At 46.9% G+C, this 20,030-nt stretch overlaps 5 protein-coding genes across 6 annotated transcripts; 3 read left to right on the top strand and 2 right to left on the bottom strand.

The window, feature by feature from the left end:
• The first annotated feature begins 2,012 nt into the window (after positions 1-2,012).
• Positions 2,013-5,679, top strand: cfd (complement factor D (adipsin)). Of its 2 annotated transcripts, XM_084482103.1 has the most exons (6): positions 2,013-2,067; positions 2,808-2,964; positions 3,459-3,597; positions 4,024-4,314; positions 5,003-5,178; positions 5,436-5,679. In XM_084482103.1, exons 1-5 carry the CDS (start codon positions 2,019-2,021, stop codon positions 5,150-5,152), a joined length of 786 nt encoding a protein of 261 aa, XP_084338229.1. In that variant the 5' UTR covers positions 2,013-2,018; the 3' UTR covers positions 5,153-5,178; positions 5,436-5,679. The 2 variants fall into 2 exon arrangements, with proteins under 2 accessions (XP_084338229.1, XP_084338228.1); XM_084482102.1 differs by lacking the exon at positions 5,436-5,679 and having other exon boundaries at positions 5,003-5,222.
• A 145-nt stretch (positions 5,680-5,824) lies between these two features.
• On the bottom strand, positions 5,825-10,998 carry LOC311362198 (snRNA-activating protein complex subunit 1-like). Its single transcript, XM_084482011.1, has 10 exons — positions 10,710-10,998; positions 10,390-10,549; positions 9,814-9,954; positions 9,380-9,484; positions 8,368-8,505; positions 7,567-7,620; positions 7,219-7,281; positions 6,952-7,060; positions 6,773-6,844; positions 5,825-6,571 (listed from the first exon to the last, which is right to left on the bottom strand). The coding sequence occupies exons 1-10, from the start codon at positions 10,838-10,840 to the stop codon at positions 6,537-6,539; spliced, it is 1,008 nt and encodes a 335-aa protein (XP_084338137.1). The 5' UTR covers positions 10,841-10,998; the 3' UTR covers positions 5,825-6,536.
• Positions 10,999-11,378: 380 nt separating this feature from the next.
• Positions 11,379-13,145, top strand: yipf6 (Yip1 domain family, member 6). The gene has a single exon (XM_084481804.1). The coding sequence runs from the start codon at positions 11,598-11,600 to the stop codon at positions 12,282-12,284; it is 687 nt and encodes a 228-aa protein (XP_084337930.1). The 5' UTR covers positions 11,379-11,597; the 3' UTR covers positions 12,285-13,145.
• A 377-nt stretch (positions 13,146-13,522) lies between these two features.
• Positions 13,523-15,557, bottom strand: dtd2 (D-aminoacyl-tRNA deacylase 2). The gene is made up of 3 exons (XM_084482012.1): positions 15,355-15,557; positions 15,051-15,120; positions 13,523-14,320 (listed from the first exon to the last, which is right to left on the bottom strand). The coding sequence occupies exons 1-3, from the start codon at positions 15,466-15,468 to the stop codon at positions 13,899-13,901; spliced, it is 606 nt and encodes a 201-aa protein (XP_084338138.1). The 5' UTR covers positions 15,469-15,557; the 3' UTR covers positions 13,523-13,898.
• Positions 15,558-15,803: 246 nt separating this feature from the next.
• Positions 15,804-19,572, top strand: nubpl (nucleotide binding protein-like). Its single transcript, XM_084482022.1, has 11 exons — positions 15,804-15,909; positions 16,126-16,267; positions 16,437-16,471; positions 16,629-16,719; positions 16,940-16,979; positions 17,147-17,237; positions 17,350-17,443; positions 17,831-17,916; positions 18,273-18,393; positions 18,662-18,744; positions 19,054-19,572. Exons 1-11 carry the CDS (start codon positions 15,805-15,807, stop codon positions 19,114-19,116), a joined length of 951 nt encoding a protein of 316 aa, XP_084338148.1. The 5' UTR covers position 15,804; the 3' UTR covers positions 19,117-19,572.
• Positions 19,573-20,030: the final 458 nt, after the last annotated feature.

Here is a 20,030-nt window from a genome sequence, read left to right as displayed (position 1 = left end):
ACTTTAAATGTTGCCATTCATTTCATAGTTCACAGCTATATATATATATTGATGTATTTGTTTGAGCCGTAGATGCTTTCACTCAACTTTCCAACCACTCAACCACCAAGGGAGAAGGGTTATTTTAATTAATAAAAACAAAATACAAAAAATGCAAAAAAAAAGGCTGAAATGGAAGCTTTGGGGCCCCCTTGTGTCTTGGGGGGCCCTATGCAGCGGCATAGTCTGCATGTAGCAAGAAACGGCCACTCCCACACACACACATACACATGCACGCGCACACACCTGTGCACGCGCACGCGCACGCACACGCACACGCAGACACAGAAGTGTGTACCTAAAAAAAACAGAAGTAGTGTTCTTCAGGTACTAGGTTAGAGATGGTTAGTTAAGGTATTAGGTTAGAGATGGTTAGTTAAGGTATTAGGTTAGAGATGGTTAGTTTAGGTGCTAGGTTAGAGATGATTATTTTAGGTATCAGGTTAGTTATGATGGTTAGTTCGGGTGTTAGGTTAGAGATGGTTAGTTTAGGTACTAGGTTAGAGATGGTTAGTTTGGGAGTAAGGTTAGAGATGGTTGGTCTAGGTATTAGGTTACGTTTAGTTTACGTAAAAAAGGGTTAGGTTTTTATGAATTGTGTGTGAGTGTGTCCGTCCCACCAATAGGGGTCAGTGTAGGACAGATGAGTGTGTGTGTGTGTGTGTGTGTGTGTGTGTGTGTGTGTGTGTGTGTGTGTGTGTGTGTGTGTGTGTGTGTGTGTGTGTGTGTGTGAGGAATAGGCCTGTCAGTGCTCAAGTGTATCTGTATAGCGTAACTCGTATTTACAGGAGGATCCTGTAACAGTTTGCAACAGTTCACACCGCTGAGCAGATTGAGCAATGCAGATTGTGTGTGTGTGTGTGTGTGTGTGTGTGTGTGTGTGTGTGTGTGTGTGTGTGTGTGTGTGTGTGTGTGTGTGTGTGCGCGCGCGTTGGCCAGGGTTAGGGGTTCCATTCCCTGGTATCTCAGTACAGAGCAAGGCACTGGGTTGAGGGCTGGTTCTCCGCAGTGTTTCAGTGCTCAGGGAATGGGTTTGTTATCAGTGTTGGAGCCATCATGTAAATAATGACCGTTTTGATATAACTATGGTTAGTGTGAACGTGAGTTTATATAATCCGTCTGGCACCCCCCGGTCAGCTCTGTTATTGCAGGTCCTCTGAAGAATAAGTCCCGCCCCGGTTCCCTCTGTGAAATGTCTATGGGAAATAACATGGGGTTTTTGAATGATTGTACATAACAAACTCTGTAGGTGGCGAAGAAGTAAAAAGCTTCGTCACGTTTTGAACTACACACATTTTCCATCTAGTTTCGACTGGCTTTTTGGATTTTCGGTGCCGTTAAAATAGCATTCATAATCGTTTACTACTTTAGCGGCACCGACAATCCAAAAAGCCAGTCGAAACTAGACGGAAAATGTGTGTAGTTCAAAACGTGACGCAGCTTTTACTTCTTCGCCACCTACAGAGTTTGCTATGTACGATCATTCAAAAACCCCACGTTATTTCCCATAGACATTTGACCGAGGGAACCGGGAGCCTCGGAGGCGGGACTTATTCTTCAGAGGTCAATTAAGATTCACCTGTGTGACGCAAATCAGAGTGTGAGACGGGGAGGCGGAACAGTATTTAACCGCAAATGTTTGTTGTTGAAAAATATATATCGCAATTTAGTGACTGACACTATGCTTTGTTTTAACTTTTAAACAAAAGACGAATAATTTTGTTTGAAGATTTGTTTAATAAAGATTTTTTGTTCAACTTTGAATCAGCGTATTGCTTTGTTTTTGTTGTGGATTGCGCGTCGTCTACCCCGCTCCTAAAGCGGCTTTTAATGTTGGCAAAAGGCGACCATAGGGAGTATTTGTTATATGGAATGTTGTTACAGGGAGTGTTTGTTATCGCGATGAGGGATGCGTCCTCCGAGAGGGACGGGGTCTATAAGAGCCAAGCCGGCCCGGGGAAGCAGCAGACCGCGCCAGGATGAAGCGCTGCCTGCTCACCGCTCTGCTGGCTCTGCTCTGCTCTCACAGTGAGTCCTCACACCGGTGGCTTAGTGACCTGTAGCTCGTTAGTAAGTGACCTAGTTGAAGACTGTGTGGGTAGTTAGCTCACCTTACTACCCGTAGCCTCCTGTTAGAGCTCTTTAACAGGAGGGGTAGTTAGGTTAGTCCTTCACTTACTTAACTACCCGTCCTCTTAGAGGTCTTTAACAGGATGGGTAGCTAGGTTAGTTCTTCACTAACTATTTTTTTGTCACCTCTCTGCAGGCACCTACATTTGCCTGCTTTTAAATTGAATGATTGTCATTTATTTCAAATATGCAAGAGAAACATGCGTCATCAATTGGCAGAAACAAAAAAAACAAGGATCTTTGTTTTCCTTTTTTCTTAACACATGTAAAATGTTTAAATAAATGTTTTAGTTGGCCATCTATTTAATTTGGAGTGTGATGGAGTGTGTTTGGAGTGTGATGATGATGGCTGGTTTAAGCAGCCATCATCCACACACTCATTTATCATTTACCACAGCATTTTTCTTTGTAGTATGTATTGAATCTTGTATCTTTGAGTACCTACAAAACCTCTACATTAATATTGTGTGTCTGTCTGTCTGTCTGTCTGTCTGTCTGTCTGTCTGTCTGTCTGTCTGTGTGTGTGTGTGTGTGTGTGTGTGTGTGTGTGTGTGTGTGTGTGTGTGTGTGTGTGTGTGTGTGTGTGTGTGCGCGCCTGCGTGTGCGTGCGTGCGTACATGCGTGCGCGCGTGTGTCAGGTGAGGGAATCATGGGAGGGCAGGAAGCTCCGGCTCATTCGCGCCCATATATGGCCTCCATCCAGCTGGTGGACGGAGAGAACAGGAAGCACGAGTGCGGCGGCTTCCTGGTGGCCGACCAATGGGTGATGACCGCCGTCCACTGCCTCCCAACCGGGTGAACGAACACTTAAAGTGTTGTCTACTGCAGGGGATGGTTGTTTGTTGTTTACACCTGCTGCTGGTGTCTGTTGTTGTTGTTTACACCTGCTGATGGTGTCTGTTGTTGTTGATGTCTGTTGTTGTTGATGTCTGGTGATGGTGTTCGTTGTTGTTGATGTCTGGTGATGGTGTCTGTTGTTGTTTACACCTGCTGATGGTGTCTGTTGTTGTTGTTTACACCTGCTGATGGTGTCTGTTGTTGTTGATGTCTGCTGATGGTGTCTGTCTGTTGTTGTTGATGTCTGCTGATGGTGTCTGTTGTTGTTTACACCTGCTGATGGTGTTCGTTGTTGATGTCTGGTGATGGTGTCTGTTGTTGTTGTTGATGTCTGCTGATGGTGTCTGGTGTCTGTTGTTGTTGCTGATGGTCTTTGTTGTGCCCTTCTGGTGATGGTGTTTGTTGTTGGTTGTTGTTTACTTCTGCTGATGGTGTTTGTTGGTTGTTGCCAGGGCCAACGGGAGGAAAGTGGTGCTGGGAGTTCATTCGCTGTCGGACGCGGAGGAGACCAAACAGACGTTTGATATTGTAGTTTACAACAACCCACACTTCAACCCCAACAACTACGACAACGACATCGCTTTACTCAAGGTCACTGTGTACTGTTGATCACTGTACTACAGGTCACTGTGTAGTGTTAATCACTGTACTACAGGTCACTGTTTAAGTATATTATTAATATATTCTTCTAGTAAATGTAAAATATATTTTATTATATTCTTCTAGTAGCTGTAAAGTATATTTTATTCATATATTCTAGTAAATGTAAAGTATATTTTATTATTATATTCTTCTAGTAGCTGTAAAGTATATTTTATTACTATATTCTAGTAAATGTAAAGTATATTTTATTATTATATTCTTCTAGTAGCTGTAAAGTATATTTTATTAATAGTCTAGTAAATGTAAAGTATATTTTATTAATATATTGTAGTAAATGTAAAGTATATTTTATTATTATATTCTTCTATTAGCTGTAAACACGCTCAACATTCTCTCTTCCCGCTCGTCCTCCAGCTGGACCGGCCCATCACAGCGTCCGAGTCGGTGAGAGCCATTGAGTACCGGCGTGCGGGAGATACCAACCCAGTTACAGGTGCGGGGGTGGAGACTGCTGGCTGGGGTTCGGTCAACAACCTGGAGGGGCGCACGGACCGGCTGAAGGAGGTGTCTATGGACGTGGTGGACGCCCAGCTGTGCGCTCGCTACGACTACTACGGCTCCAAGTTCACCAGCAACATGATGTGCTCCCACAAGCTGTGCCCCAAGCCCTGCCGAAGCCGATTCAAGACCGAGGACACCTGCGACGTAAGACCCACCTACCAATGGGAAAAAGACAAGAGTAGGGCATAGGTTCTAGGGTTTACTGTTTTATGAGGACTCAAGGCTAGGTATAATACAGCTTTTTCTGTTTTATAAGGACTCAAGGCTAGGTATACTACAGCTTCTTGAGTTAACTGTTTTATGAGGACTCAAGGCTAGGTATAATACAGCCTTTTCTGTTTTATAAGGACTCAAGGCTAGGTATACTACAGCTTCTTGAGTTAACTGTTTTCTAAGGACTCAAGACTCTGTATAGTACAGCTTCTTCTGCTACTGTTTTATGAGGACTCAAGACTCTGTATGCTACAGCTTCTTGAGTTAACTGTTTTATAAGGACTCAAGGCTAGGTATACAACAGCTTCTTGAGTTAACTGTTTTATAAGGACTCAAGACTCTATACTACAGCTTCTTCTGTTATATATGCAAGGACTCAAGACTGTATGCTACAGCTTCTTGAGTTAACTGTTTTATAAGGACTCAAGACTGTATACTAGAGCTTATTCTGTTACTGTTTTATAAGGACTCTGTATACTACAGCTTCTTCTGTTATATATGTAAGGACTCAAGAAGCTGTAGCATAGAGTTAACTGTTCTATGAGGACTCCAGGCTAGGTATGCTACAGCTCCCTGTGTTAACCGTTTTATGAGGACCTTCTTGTGGCGACTGTTTCAGGGCGATTCAGGCGGACCTCTTATCTATGAGGGCGTGGCCGTAGGGATCACATCCAACGGCGGGAAGAAATGTGGTCAGGTGAAGAAGCCGGGTATCTACACCATCATCTCCCACTACACCGACTGGATCAACAGCACAATGGCCCTGTAGCCCCATCACCTCCCTCTACACCACCCTAACCCCATCACCTCCCTCTACACCACCCTAACACCATCACCTCCCTCTACTCCACCCTAACCCCATCACCTCCCTCTACACCACCCCGACCCCCTAACCCCATCACCTCCCTCTACACCACCCCGACCCCATCACCTCCCTCTACACCACCCCGACCCCCTAACCCCATCACCTCCCTCTACACCACCCCGACCCCCTAACCTCCCTCTACACCACCCCGACCTTCTAACCCCATCACCTCCCTCTACACCACCCCGACCTCCTAACCCCATCACTTCCCTCTACTCCACCCTAACCCCATCACCTCCCTTTGCACCATCCCGACACCATCGCCTCCCTCTACTCCACCATGATCCCCCTCACCACCACCCCTAACCCCGTCATCCCCCTCTACCCCACCCTGGGAACAATAATAGCACCAGGACAGCTAACCCAAGCAGATCTCTTGGTAACCATGAGGACTGTGCTACACAAACTATACATGTATCTTTACCTCTGTACCATTGATGCATTTTATACACAGTGATATATGCATATGCATAACATTTCATATATCCAATATATACATATACATATATATCAATCCTGCATCACATTAAAGATGTTCTGACAAAGAAATTGTAGAAAAGTTTGTGTATTCATGTTCATAACAAATGGAAAGGCCAAAATAAGCCAGATCCGGATGGCAGCAGCAGATAGAGAACATACGGCACGTTAAGTGTCAAGATCAAGTTCTTCTATTTGTCAAACGCACAACATAACAGTCATAGCTGGCAATGCCATTTTTGTATCCCTAGCTCTCCTTAACAATGCAAAAAATAAAATTGTATAAGATGGTAAAGAGTAACAAGGTACAGTGCAATTATTAACAAAACAGTTTAAATAAAACCAGAATATATGTACAGTAGTTTATCATCGACCTAACAAAAACCCGCTGAACTTAAAACGGCTGCGGTGGGAGTTGATATGTAGCAGACGGCTGAGACAGAACAAAACTGCAGCTGTCAGAGGAGACGGCTTCCAAACGGTTCACAACAAACATGGAAACACTTTGGGATGGGAACATTTCGCCACAACATGGCGAAATCCTCTGAAAACATCTGGAATCAAGGGTCAATCAACATCTAAACATTACTTTGAAAACAAACCAGTTTCTTCATCGTGTCATCGACCCAATATCTTACAGACTTGTTGGAAGCCAATAATCAAACAAGACTGTCTGCATTCGTTCTTCCGAGCGTTTAAAAAATACATTATAAAATACATGGTTTAAAAGTCTCTTCAGAACATGAGAGCCCATGTCACACTGAAAGTCTCAGCCGGTAGAACACTTAGAACCGGACAACCATCCTCTTCATCACCACTTGAAGTCAAACTTCTTCCGGGGAACATCTGGGAGAGAGAAAATTAACATATGTCGGGGAAGAACAGATTCATTTAGCTCCACACAAGACCTTCAGCTGAGCTAGGTTCTAGATCTCAACGTTCTAGCCTAGGCTGAGCTAGGTTCTATGTCTGGATCTCAACGTTCCAGCTAAAGCTGAGCCAGGTTCTAGGTCTGGGGGTTGGACGTTCTTGGGGAGTTCTCCTTACCGGCGGTCGCTGATGCGGGGGCGGTGAGTCGATAGAGTTTAGTGCACTTGGCCGTTTCGTTCTTTATATCACCTAGAAGACAAGCAAGCAGAGGTCATGAAACACCTCCCACCTCTCGCTTTAAACAAAGACTGACATGGAGAGGGACAGTTCCTGGAGGAGAGAGAGTGAACATGTACTTTTGATGACGATGGTGTCGGCCTTGGACTTCAGACTGAGTTTCCTCGGTGCTCTTTCGGTAATGTGACTGGTCACCTCCACCTGCCGATGACGTCGCCACTTAGAGGCCTACACACACACACACACACACAGGGAAGTAAACACACACAGACACACACTTTTGTTATTGGTAACACTATGAATCCAAACAGTGAGCCTACACTGGCTCTCATCCAGAGGAGCAGACAGACAGACAGACAGACAGACAGACAGACAGACAGACGTACCTCTACTGCCTGGCCGAATGAGCGGGACTTGATGGCTGCGAGGAGCATTGCTCTGTCGGAACTCTGAGGAGAGGAGAGAAGAATCAGTCAGGACACCAGCACCCCCTAGTGGTCAGAGCGCTGGACACCAGCACCCCCTGGTGGTCAGAGCGCTGGACACCAGCACCCCCTGGTGGTCAGGCTGAGTGCTGGACACCAGCACCCCCTGGTGGTCAGGCTGAGTGCTGGACACCAGCACCCCCTGGTGGTCAGGCTGAGTGCTGGACCCCCCCCCCCCCCCTGATGTTTCTAAACTAAATTAGGTCCCACTCACCACAACAATAAAACCAGAGATGGACCCTGACTCACCTCCTTCTGTGACGTCCCTTCACCGGAGTCTTCGTCATCCTGGACTGGAGTCTCCTAAGATGAGACACAGACATAGATCAGAGTGGACTGGAGTCTCCTATGGTAAGACACAGACATGGATCAGAGTGGACTGGAGTCTCCTATGGTAAGACACAGACATGGATCAGAGTGGACTGGAGTCTCCTATGGTAAGACACAGACATGGATCAGAGTGGACTGGAGTCTCCTATGGTAAGACACAGACATGGATCAGAGTGGACTGGAGTCTCCTATGGTAAGACACAGACATGGATCAGAGTGGACTGGAGTCTCCTATGGTAAGACACAGACATGGATCAGAGTGGACTGGAGTCTCCTATGGTAAGACACAGACATGGATCAGAGTGGACTGGAGTCTCCTATGGTAAGACACAGACATGGATCAGAGTGGACTGGAGTCTCCTATGGTAAGACACAGACATGGATCAGAGTGGACTGGAGTCTCCTATGGTAAGACACACATGGATCAGAGTGGACTGGAGTCTCCTAAGATGAGATAGACACAGACATGGATCAGAGTGGACTGGAGTCTCCTATGGTAAGACACACATGGATCAGAGTGGACTGGAGTCTCCTAAGATGAGATAGACACAGACATGCTACAGATCTAGGTCTTGGACTAAGTCCAGGTGCAGGTCTAGCTGCTGGTCTAGGTCCTGATATAGGTACACATCCTGGTCCAGGTCAATATCTAGATAGTGGACTAGGTCCAAGTCTTGGTCTAGGTACGGATCTAGGTCATCTGGACTCTGAGAGACTCACCTCCTTTCCCTGCCAGTTGCTGAAGTCCACCACGGTCTGGCGGAGCTGTGGGACGAGGTCTCTGTTGACCAGGTCTCTGTCCACCTGGTCCAGGGACAGGCGGTAGCGCTCATAGTGCTCGTGCACGTTGGACAGTTCCTGCAAAAGGTCAAAAGGTCAGAGGTTGTGCTTTATCGTTCCACACTTAACCTACTGGTACCCTGACGCCACTGATTCTACTGGTCCCCCGACCAGTAGACGCCACTGGTTCTACTGGTTTAGTGTGAGACTAATGATTTTCTAATTAAACATAACATAATTTACACAGATGTGTTACGGAGTAAAATAAATAACGAGGTTAATGTGATGTCTGTAGTCGTGAGACTTTATGACAATCCAAACTACTTTCTGGATTGTGGGGAGCAGCATTGCCGGGGGCTGCGGCAACACGTAGGAATTTGTGTCCCGTTTGGTAGATTGTGCGTTCCCTCAGGGGGAGCAAGATTCCTGTCTGTGTGTGTGCGTCTAGATGTATCAATGTTTAGCTTTTGATAATATTGATGAAGGGAGAGGGTTTTGAATTTTGGATGGGCTTGTCTTGATTTGTATATATTGTATATAGGATATGACTTTTAAAAAAGTGGTGAATTGCACAACTTTAAAAGGATTAAATGAAAAGACAAAACTAGTTCTGCTAGTACCCTTAAACAACCAGTTATATTTGTACCCTGACACAACTAGTTCTACTAGTACCCTGACATAATACCAGGGTAATAACAGTACCCTGGTATTGTTATTCTATATAACAAGTAGTCCCTCAGCACTAGGTATTACAGTAGTCCCTCACTCACCACTAGTTATTACAGTAGTCCCTCACTCACCACTAGGTATTACGGTAGTCCCTCACCACTAGGTATCACGGTAGTCCCTCACCACTAGGTATTACGGTAGTCCCTGACCACTAGGTATTACGGTAGTCCCTCATCACTAGACTAAACTGTGTGGACGTGGTTTAACCCAAGACGTTCCTCACCTCCAGCAGCTCGCTGTTGAGCAGCTCCTGGGGACGGGACGGTCGCTCGATGAACTCCTCACACACAATCTGCTTCTCCACATTCCTGTTCCGTCTGTAGGTCAGCTGGTGTGAGATGAGGAGAGAGGAGGTGGAGAGAGGAGAGGAGTAGAGGGAGATATGAGGAGAGAGGAGGTGGAGAGAGGAGAGGAGTAGAGGGAGATATGAGGAGAGAGGAGGTGGAGAGAGGAGAGGAGTAGAGGGAGATATGAGGAGGGAGGAGGTGGAGAGAGGAGTAGAGGGAGATATGAGGGGGTGAGGAGAGGAGTAGAGACAGATATGAGGGGAGAGGAGGTGAAGAGAGGAGAGGAGTAGAGAGGGAGAAATGAGGGGCGAGGGTGAGACTGATGTAAACAGATGCAGTGGTTCCTGCTGATTAGACCGATGAAACTCACATGGCGGGGCATGGCTGCGAACCAGAAGGCATGCTGGGAGAACAGCTTCTTCAGAACGTAGACGCCGTCGAAGTGCTGAGCATCCGCTGCCTCCTTCTCGAACTTCTTCAACTCCTCCCAGTCCTTCAGAGCCAGCTGGATCTACAGGAGGACACAGAGCCAGCTTCATTTACAGGAGGACACAGAGCAGCTGGGTCTACAGGACACAGAGCAGCTGGGTCTACAGGAGACAGAGCCAGCTGGGTCTACAGGAGGACACAGAGCAGCTGGGTCTACAGGACACAGAGCAGCTGGATCTACAGGAGGACACAGAGCAGCTGGGTCTACAGGACACAGAGCAGCTGGATCTACAGGAGGACACAGAGCAGCTGGATCTGAATCCTGTGGAGAATGAAGAGCTTTGCACGCTCCACACCTTGACCAGCTCAGTTCACAAACTACAAGGGTCTCTTCTGTGTTCATCACGTTCAGAGCAGAGGCACGCGAGTCGAATACAGGCCTGGCTCGGAGATTCAAGCACTCTACTGCCAGCCAGGGAGGTTGGACAGACACAAACACCAGGATGGGGACTCGAACCTGCACTCTGGGCCTGGCCAGCTGTTCGTTGTACAGCGCATAGAGGAGGTACAGCGCACCCATGCGGATCTGGAAGGTGTAGGGGGACAGGAGGTACCGGCAGGCCGTGGTGAAGATCTGCCGGCTGAAGGTCTTGCCCTCCGACCCCTCCCTTGTTCCGCTGGAAAGAACAGGTCAGGTTAGTGTATACAAATATAACTTTATTTATACAAAGATAACATTATTTATACAGCCCTTGGTTACACTGAGGAAATCTGCTCTAGAGCAAGGCACCAGCTCAGCTCCCTTCTCTGTACAAGATAGAAACATGGGAAACTTACTAGAATATTTCAGAAAACTTCATCTCCCTCCAGATTTTCGCAAAGACCTCGAACCGTACAGACTCTGTCTTCTGAAACCGCGCCAGCAGCTCCTCACAGTCGTCCGACACCTGCTGTCTGCAGTAGGCCATTATAGGTAGATATTTGTTCTATATTCTTATCGTTTATAGATCAATATAGTGTATTTATCTTTATATATTAAAACAAGACGTCAATCGTGACAGTTGAAATAAAGGTAAAGCTTAAAAGGAAGATTAAAATAATACAGAAATAACAACATGACCGTAACGTGTCGCGTGTTTTTGACGTCACATTTGTACTTTTAAATCTTAAAGTCACAGCGCCGTCCGGAGCAAGCGGCCTCCCTAGACGTTTTTTTTTAATGTTTTTATTTGACTATATATGATTATATTTATATTACGTTTTTATTGTTATTATTATAAATAGTATTAATATTGTACAAGGTCCATGAGATTTTAATAAGCATCCTAAAAGGGTCAAATTAGACAAATGTCTTTGTTGTCGATTTATGCTTTCCTTTAATTCGATTCATTAAAAACGTATGCTGGTAATCGTGTACAACTCTTAACTTGTACTTCACGTTAATACGCTGCCCAAGAGTAGCACTACATTTCTCCGGCAGGGTTTGAACGCATCACCGAGGCGGTGTTTGAACGCATCACTGTGGCGGATATGAGGAACGGTGACGTGGAGGCGGAGCGGACAGGTAGACCAGCGATCCGAGGACTTCAGCAGACCCACGAAGACTACTTGATATAATACACTACTCTCACGTACACGTCGTGGTCCTTATCGCCTTTTCGGCCGCCGGAGGAGTCCCATAATCTTCGTATTTAAATCGTAAACAAGTGAGGACCCGCAAAGAAAATGGCGGAGGCGGACGGCTCCAGCAGAGCCTTCTTAGGACTGTCAGATGTTTCCATCTCTGAGGACATCCCGGTGGAGGGAGACATCTCCATGCCCACCACCTCCCGCTCACAGGACGACGGGTTCTCCACCCTGGACGAGCCGGTGAAGGACACGGTCCTGCGGGACCTGAAGGCGGTGGGGAACAAGTTCATCCACGTCCTGTACCCCAAGAAGAGCACAGCCCTGCTGCGGGACTGGGACCTGTGGGGTCCCCTGCTGCTGTGTGTCACGCTGGCCCTGCTTCTCCAGGGGGGGTCGGTGGACAGCAAGGACGACGGGGGCCCGCAGTTCGCCGAGGTATTCGTGATCATCTGGTTCGGGTCGCTCATCATCACTTTGAACTCCAAGCTCCTGGGCGGGACCATCTCGTTCTTCCAGAGCCTGTGCGTCCTGGGCTACTGCATCATGCCCCTCACCGTCGCCATGGTGGTCTGCAGGATAGTCCTGCTGGGGGGCTCCGGGACCGTCAGCTTTGCGGTTCGGCTGGTGGTGGTCTGCGCGTCCTTCGGCTGGTCCACCTTCGCCTCCACGGCCTTCCTGGCGGACAGTCAGCCCCAGAACCGCAAGGCTCTGGTGGTCTACCCGGTGTTCCTCTTCTACTTCGTGATCGGTTGGATGATCCTCACCTTCGCCCCGGCGCAGTGACCCCGACGGGCGAGGTCCGGAGCGCTGAACCCGGGAGTGGAGGACTATACACCACGGGCCGGATGGATGAAGACATCCTGGACTATGGAACTGACTGCTTATCTTCTGTTCGTCTGTCAGGGGGTTAACCAAAGCGTACTATCCTTATAAAGGTGCATTGTTCTTCTGGTGGATGTTCGTCTGCCAGCTTGTTGTCATGCGGAGGAGGGGAACAGCGGACACAAAGTTCAGTTTTTTTGGGGACACTGAGGTAACCGGGACACGACCTAGAAGCTGAAAAGCATTCAAACATAACCAACTTGCCTGCTGAATATCTGGTCATGATTGCAAGCCGCGGTAGAGGGAATGTATATAGAAACAGTGCAATCCTTGTTTTAGAATTTAAAAAAAAGCACAGGCTTTTGTTTCCTGGTTCAGTTTCCCACGTTCTCCCTCCCTGTGGATCCAGAAGAGGTGTCCCTCTGGTGGATCCAGAAGAGGTGTCCCTCTGGTGGGTCCAGAAGAGGTCTTCTTCTGGTCAAGTCTCCTTGGAATGGAATGAATGTACTGCATCTTGTTTTGGTCGCATTCATGTATGTGTCCTAAATATAACATATACATCCTGTTCGTCAAAGGGTTCGCTTTTAGTCTTTTTGTGTTTTAATAGACACAGTATGTGGTTTATTTAGTTTGTTAAACATTCTCCTCCCAACTCCTTTTCTGTTGAAACTTTATTCCATTTTCAATGTTCAGTGTTTGATACGAATTGTCCCCCTGTACCTTTATACCATGACTACCATCTGATAACACCTTATCTTATTCCTAATTTTAGTTGATTAATTTCTGTTTTGTTAATACTTGGGGAAGACTGTAATAAAACTAATCTGAACACAACAAACCCATGTGGTTTCACCATTCATCAAGCTATACATGTGGGTCCACCGAGGTATGATGGTTAGATCCACTATCTGGGCTATACCAACTGGTAGGGGTAGGGGTGGAGTTGGAGCAATTAGGTGGACACACAAGGATATATGATGACGCGTGTAATGACAGCATCACACCTGGTGATGACAACCATGTTGTAATGTGAACTGACAAAGAGAACACAAGTCTGTAGGTGAGGGAAATATATCAACTCTAGGCTGTTGAAATCCATACATCATATTTAATAAACATACCTAAACGCTGATGTTAGCATACATTTAAAATTAAGACATCTTGAAGCAGTATTTATAAATCAATTATCAAATCAGAAACGTTCTTTGGTCAACAACACATGATATATTATTCATTCTATATTTATATTTATTATTTATTGAACCTGAGCTGTCGTGGAACATTCCCAAGGAGTCAACGTGCATCAGAAGTTTGGTTCCAAACTCCCATCAGGTCGGTGTATAGGGAGGGAGTGTTGTGGTCAGAACCCCATGAGATGGGTGTAGGCGAAGGGATTGTTGTGGTCAGAACCCCATCAGATGGGTGTAGGCGAAGGGATTGTTCTGGTCAGAACCCCATCAGGTGGGTGTAGAGGGAGAGAGTGTTGTGGTCAGAACTCCATGAGGTGGGTGTAGAGGGAGAGAGTGTTGTGGTCAGAACCCCATCAGGTGGGTGTAGAGGGAGAGAGTGTTGTGGTCAGAACTCCATCAGGTGGGTGTAGGGTCCGTTGGTGTCCAGCTGGAGAACCTGTCTGTTGCCGTAGGTTCCGTGTTTGACCTCTGCCTCGGCCCCTGCCCCCTCTCCTCCACCCCCCTGGGCCCCTGCCCCCTCTCCTCCAGCCCCCTGGGCCCCTGCCCCCTCTCCTCCAGCCCCCTGGGCTCCGCTGGGGTTCCCCCCTCCCTCCGCCTGCAGCGTGGCCTGGCAGAGCGAGACGAAGCGCTGGTACAGCCGCAGCCCGTCGTCCTTGGCGATGTTCCCGTGGTACTGCATGGCGCGGCCCTTGGCCCTGCCGCCCAGCGTGGCCTGGGGCACCACCAGCACGCTGCTCCGCACCTCCAGCACCGAGGCCAGCCCCCCCGACTGCCTCTCACACAGACGCTGGTTCAGCAGGGTGGACACTGCAGGGAGAAACAAACGTACCTCAACGTTCAGCCTCTACCTCATAATGTTACCTTAACCTCTACCTCACATTGTTACCTTTACCTCAACATTCAGCCTCTACCTCATAATGTAACCACAGCACACCGCCTCTACCTCATAATGTTACCTCAACGTTCAGACTCTACCTCATAATGTTACCTTAACCTTCACCTCATAATGTTACCTCAACATACAGACTCTACCTCATAATGTTACCTCAACATACAGACTCTACCTCATATTGTTACCATATTAACCTCAACGTTCAGACTCTACCTCAAAATGTTACCTTACCCTCAACATTCAGACTCTACCTCATAATGTTACCTTAACCTCAACATACAGACTCTACCTCATAATGTTACCTTAACCTCAACATACAGACTCTACCTCATGTTACCTTAACCTCAACATACAGACTCTATCTCATAATGTTACCTTAACCTCAACATACAGACTCTACCTCATAATGTTACCTTAACCTCAACATACAGACTCTATCTCATAATGTTACCTTAACCTCAACATACAGACTCTACCATGTAGTGTTACCTTACCCTCAACATACAGTCTCCACCTCATAATGTTACTTTAACCTCAACATACCTTCCCTAGCTCATATTGTTACCTTAACCTCAGCATACAGCCTCTACCTCATATTGACAAAAAATATCAATTCAACACCAAACACAACGTGAGCAGACAGACCCATTTTAGGCAGCATGTCTTCTGTCGCCCCTTTGAAGAAACACACGTAGATCACCATTCCCCGGCCAATCTGAGTAGAATATCAACATCATCATCATCATCATCATCAAGGATTACGTCCAGAAACACGAAACACACAAGAAGCAGACATCTCAATAGACACAACAGGGTTCAACTGCTAACGTTAAATACATATAAGTAGTTTTGCATCATTCACGGTAATAAAAACGGTCTAAGACTTTTAGGTATTTTTTGTACTAATTGCAGATCCAACCCATAATATTCCTCTAGAGGTGGACGGTACCTGGACCCAGTCCGCCTCTGAGTCCGGACCCGGCGGGGCCACCTGGAGCCGGGCGTGGAGGCACTGCTGCACCACGGTGCGGGCCAGCGGAGCCGGGGCCGCTTTCTCCGTCATCTTATCAACTTAATACAATTAAAGAAAAGTAGAATATTTTACAAACTATATGCATATGAAGTGAAACTATCGGCTAGACACAGTCAGCAATCTCATACTTGTCTAAAAACCCGCGATAGACGTGGACGTGACGTATACCATACGAGTTCAGGGTTTCGTTGTATATATATTTTTTCTTTCCATAAACACCATCATGATTAATAATGGAATATTGTGCTAACAAATAATACATTGGCTGTTAATAATACATTAGTTAATAATTTTGTTTCAACGCAAAGCAACGTGCTGCGTCTCCTTGCGCAGCCAGGATGTGCGCGTCCACAACAACACGGCAACATGGCGGCGCACTGGGCCGGCAGGAGGCTCTCTTTACTCTCTTTAATCCTAACCAAACCAGGACAACACGTCCCGTTATGCTGCGTGTATTCACCTCGGTGGAAGGTAAGGCACATGAATGACCCGACTCAGGCTCAACAGCTTGATTCCACCTCGTAATGTGGACGTGACATAACCATAACTGTATCATAACTTGGCCCTAAGGTAATAATATATTATAGTCTATAGTATGTAGTTGTGTACATATATATGTTACCAAGTGGGTTGAAGAGGTCTGGGTCCCAGTAGTGAGGTGGTGGTGGTGGTGTACCTTCTGGACAGAGCTCCGGACCCAGCAGCCTGCAGGAGAGACAGCGGGAGATCATGGCCCGGGGTCTCCCCAAACAGAAGCCCATCCCCGGGGTTGGCAAGGTGGTGGTGGTGGCCTCTGGGAAGGGGGGCGTGGGCAAGTCTACCACCGCAGGTACAGATGTGTGTGTGTGTGTGTGTGTGTGTGTGTGTGTGTGTGTGTGTGTGTGTGTGTGTGTGTGTGTGTGTGTGTGTTTTGAGAGAGAGAGAGAGAGAGAGTTTTAACAGTATTGCCATTAAAGATAAGGTAGATCTGCTTGTGATGTTTAATTCTCTGTTGTCAGTGAACCTGGCATTGGGACTGATGGCCATCGACCCGGTAAGGAGCAACATGGATAACTCCAACAAACACGCCCTCCACTAGTGACCTCTTCTACACTACCATGAACCCTCCACTAGTGAACTCTTCTACGTCTACCATGACCCCTCCACTAGTGAACTCTTCTACACTACAGTGATCTCTCTCTCTTTCTCAGTCTAAGTCGGTAGGTCTGCTGGATGCTGATATCCACGGTCCCTCCGTCCCAAAGCTGATGAACTTGAAGGGGAATCCTGAACTCACAGAAAGTACTACAGACTGTCTACACTCAAACCAGTTCACACTCAAACTTGTTTACACCCTAACCAGTTCACACAGATCACCTAAACCACTTTTTCACCATGTTACATATAAACCTGTTAACAATGAACCAGTTTGCATCTAAACCAGTTTTAACTGCAAACCAATCCAAAGAGGTTAAACTGTAAGGACACAGATTCATCTTAACTCCCTCTCCTTTCCTGCCAGCCAATCGGATGATCCCTCTCACCAACTATGGACTTCCCTGGTGAGTTTCTCAGATTACTTCCCAGATGAATTTGACCAATCCAACATCTCTCTCTCTCTCTCTCTCTCTCTCTCTCTCTCTCTCTCTCTCTCTCTCTCTCTCTTCTCTGCCAGTATACTCATCCCTCTCTCTCCCAGTGTGCTCACGTGTCTCCCTCTCTCTCCCAGTATGTCCATGGGTTTCCTGGTGGACGAGGAGGCCCCCATTGTGTGGAGGGGTCTGATGGTGATGTCAGCGCTGGAGAAGCTGCTCCGGCAGGTACCTCTTAATGACCTCCTAATGACCTCCTGTTGACCTCCTGATGACCTCCTGATGACCCCCTGTTGACTCCCAGCTGTCCTCTTAATGAGCCCCGTGTTCTGGTGTGCAGGTGGAGTGGGGGTCTCTAGACTACCTGGTGGTGGACATGCCCCCTGGGACCGGAGACGTCCAGCTGTCCATCTCCCAGAACGTCCCTGTCGCGGGTAACACTCACTCACTCACTCACTCACTCACTCACTCACTCACTCACTCAGACATAAAGACACTCACTCACACTGACATATAGACACTCACTCACTCACCCACTCACTCACTCACTCACTCACTCACTCCGAAGTCACTCACACAGACATACAGACACTCACTAACTCACTCACACAGAGACATAGACACTCACCCACTCATTCAATCACTCACAAAGTCACTCACACAGACATATAGACTCACCCATTCAGTTACTCACTCACTCACATAGACACTCACTCACTCACTGACACACACATGCAGACACTCACTCACTCATTCACACAGACAAATAGACACTCACACGCTAAGGTGTGTGTGTGTGTGTGTGTGTGTGTGTGTTTTAGGGGCAGTGATCGTCTCCACACCTCAAGACATCGCTCTGCTGGACGCACGCAGAGGAGCCGAGATGTTCAAGAAGGTTCACGTCCCGGTAATCAATACATCTGTTATTATATGTATCTAGTCATAGACATAATCAATACATCTGTTATTATATGTATGTAGTCATAGACATAATCAATACATCTGTTATTATATGTATCTAGTCATAGACGTAATCAATACATCTGTTATTATATGTATCTAGTCATAGACATAATCAATACATCTGTTATTATATGTATCTAGTCATAGACATAATCAATACATCTGTTATTATATGTATCTAGTCATAGACATAATCAATACATCTGTTATTATATGTATCTAGTCATAGACATAATCAATACATCTGTTATTATATATCACTAGTATGTGGCTGTGTGTGTGGTTCCGTGTGTGCGGTAGGTCCTGGGCCTGGTCCAGAACATGAGTGTGTTTCAGTGTCCCAACTGTCAACATCAGACGCACATTTTCGGGTCTGACGGAGCCAAGCAGCTAGCAGACACACTGGGAGTCCACTTCCTGGGTCAGTCATGTGACTCCTTCACCATTCAAATATATGATCACTATATACAAGAATGCCTGCCTTGGCTGTGCGTCTGTTTGTCTGTCTGTCTTTCTGTCTGTCTGTCTCTGTGTGCTGGTCTTATTGTGATGGTCTCTGTGTGCTGGTCTTATTGTGATGGTCTCTGTGTGCTGGTCTCATTGTGATGGTCTCTGTGTGATGGTCTTATTGTGATGGTCTCTGTGTGATGGTCTCATTGTGATGGTCTCTGTGTGCTGGTCTGTACCAGGTGACATCCCGCTTCACCTCAACATCAGAGAGATGTCAGACCGAGGTCAGCCAGTGGTGATATCGTCACCTGACAGCCCAGAGGTCACAACCCCCTTTTACTGACTTCCATTGTCTTCTAATGTGTGTCTACTAGTGTCTTCTACTGGCTCTCTACCGTCTTCTGCTCTCTGTCCTCTACTGTGTGTCTAGTGTCTTCTACTGGCTCTCTACAGACCTCTGCTGTCTCTCCTCTACTGGCTCTCTTTTGCCTACTCTGTCTTCTACCGTGTCTCTTGCGTTCTCTACTGCCTGTCTTCCACTGTCTGTCTTCTACTGTTTTCTACTGTCTTGTCCTTGGGGATCTCTAGGATGTAGATCTTTAACCCGTCCTTCTGCTGTGTGTGTCTGCAGGCGGAGGCGTACAGAAAGTTGGCGGCTGCAGTCCTCCTCAGGATACAGGAAGTCTCAGTTTGATCGACGGCTTCAGCCAAATAACTTTGTTATGACATAAACACAATAACACGCTCCACGCCACTCACACACTGCTCTCCGCACTGAAGAGGACAGACGCACAGCGACTAACGCACTGCTAAAATCACAGTCAAGTATTCACCCTGTTCTATGGATGTAGTACATAGGGTAGGTAGCTAAATGTGCTGCAATGCTGCCAACTCATTCTGATATTCAGGGTGTGGGCACTAGGGGTCGCGACCTTTTGACATCAAAGCCTCCCCATGATGTTGCCGCAGCAACCAGGAGTGGGGGCTTGTTTTGTAGACCCACTGTTTCCGTCTTCTTGTATAAATTATTTAATACGGTCAGTTGTTGAGCGCTGTAGCGCTAAACGACTGTGTTGATGTATGCACCACTGTATTGCTGCTAGGTTTCATATGTGTACAGAATCCTGGCAATAAAAACAATTCTCGTGAGGATGTTTGTCTTTATTCAGACGGCACTGAAACAAGTCCAACAAGAAATACATGCAATCAAATATATGAAGGGAATGTCTGCAAATATACTAGAATGGGATCAAGTAATAATGATCATCACTATAGCCTACCTCTACCTGGAGGTAGGATAGATCCAGTCTAAGATAGCCTACCTCTACCTGGAGGTAGGATAGATCCAGTCTACTATAGCCTACCTCTACCTGGAGGTAGGATAGATCCAGTCTACTATAGCCTACCTCTACCTGGAGGTAGGATAGATCCAGTCTACTATAGCCTACCTCTACCTGGAGGTAGGGTATCGTAGACTGGATCTATCCTACCTCTCTACCTCTACCTAGAGGTAGGGTAGAGTGGTTCAGCCGGACCAGCAGGGGGTGCAGGTGACCTGTCATCCTCCTGTGATCAATCTAAACAATGTTTAACTCAATAGTCTTGCAT

This window comes from Micromesistius poutassou (genome assembly GCF_964030765.1).
Source record: "Micromesistius poutassou genome assembly, chromosome: 17".
NCBI lineage: Eukaryota > Metazoa > Chordata > Actinopteri > Gadiformes > Gadidae > Micromesistius > Micromesistius poutassou.
The sequence above is the reverse complement of the archived record's forward strand: the minus strand, read 5'-3'. Positions and strand labels throughout refer to the sequence as shown.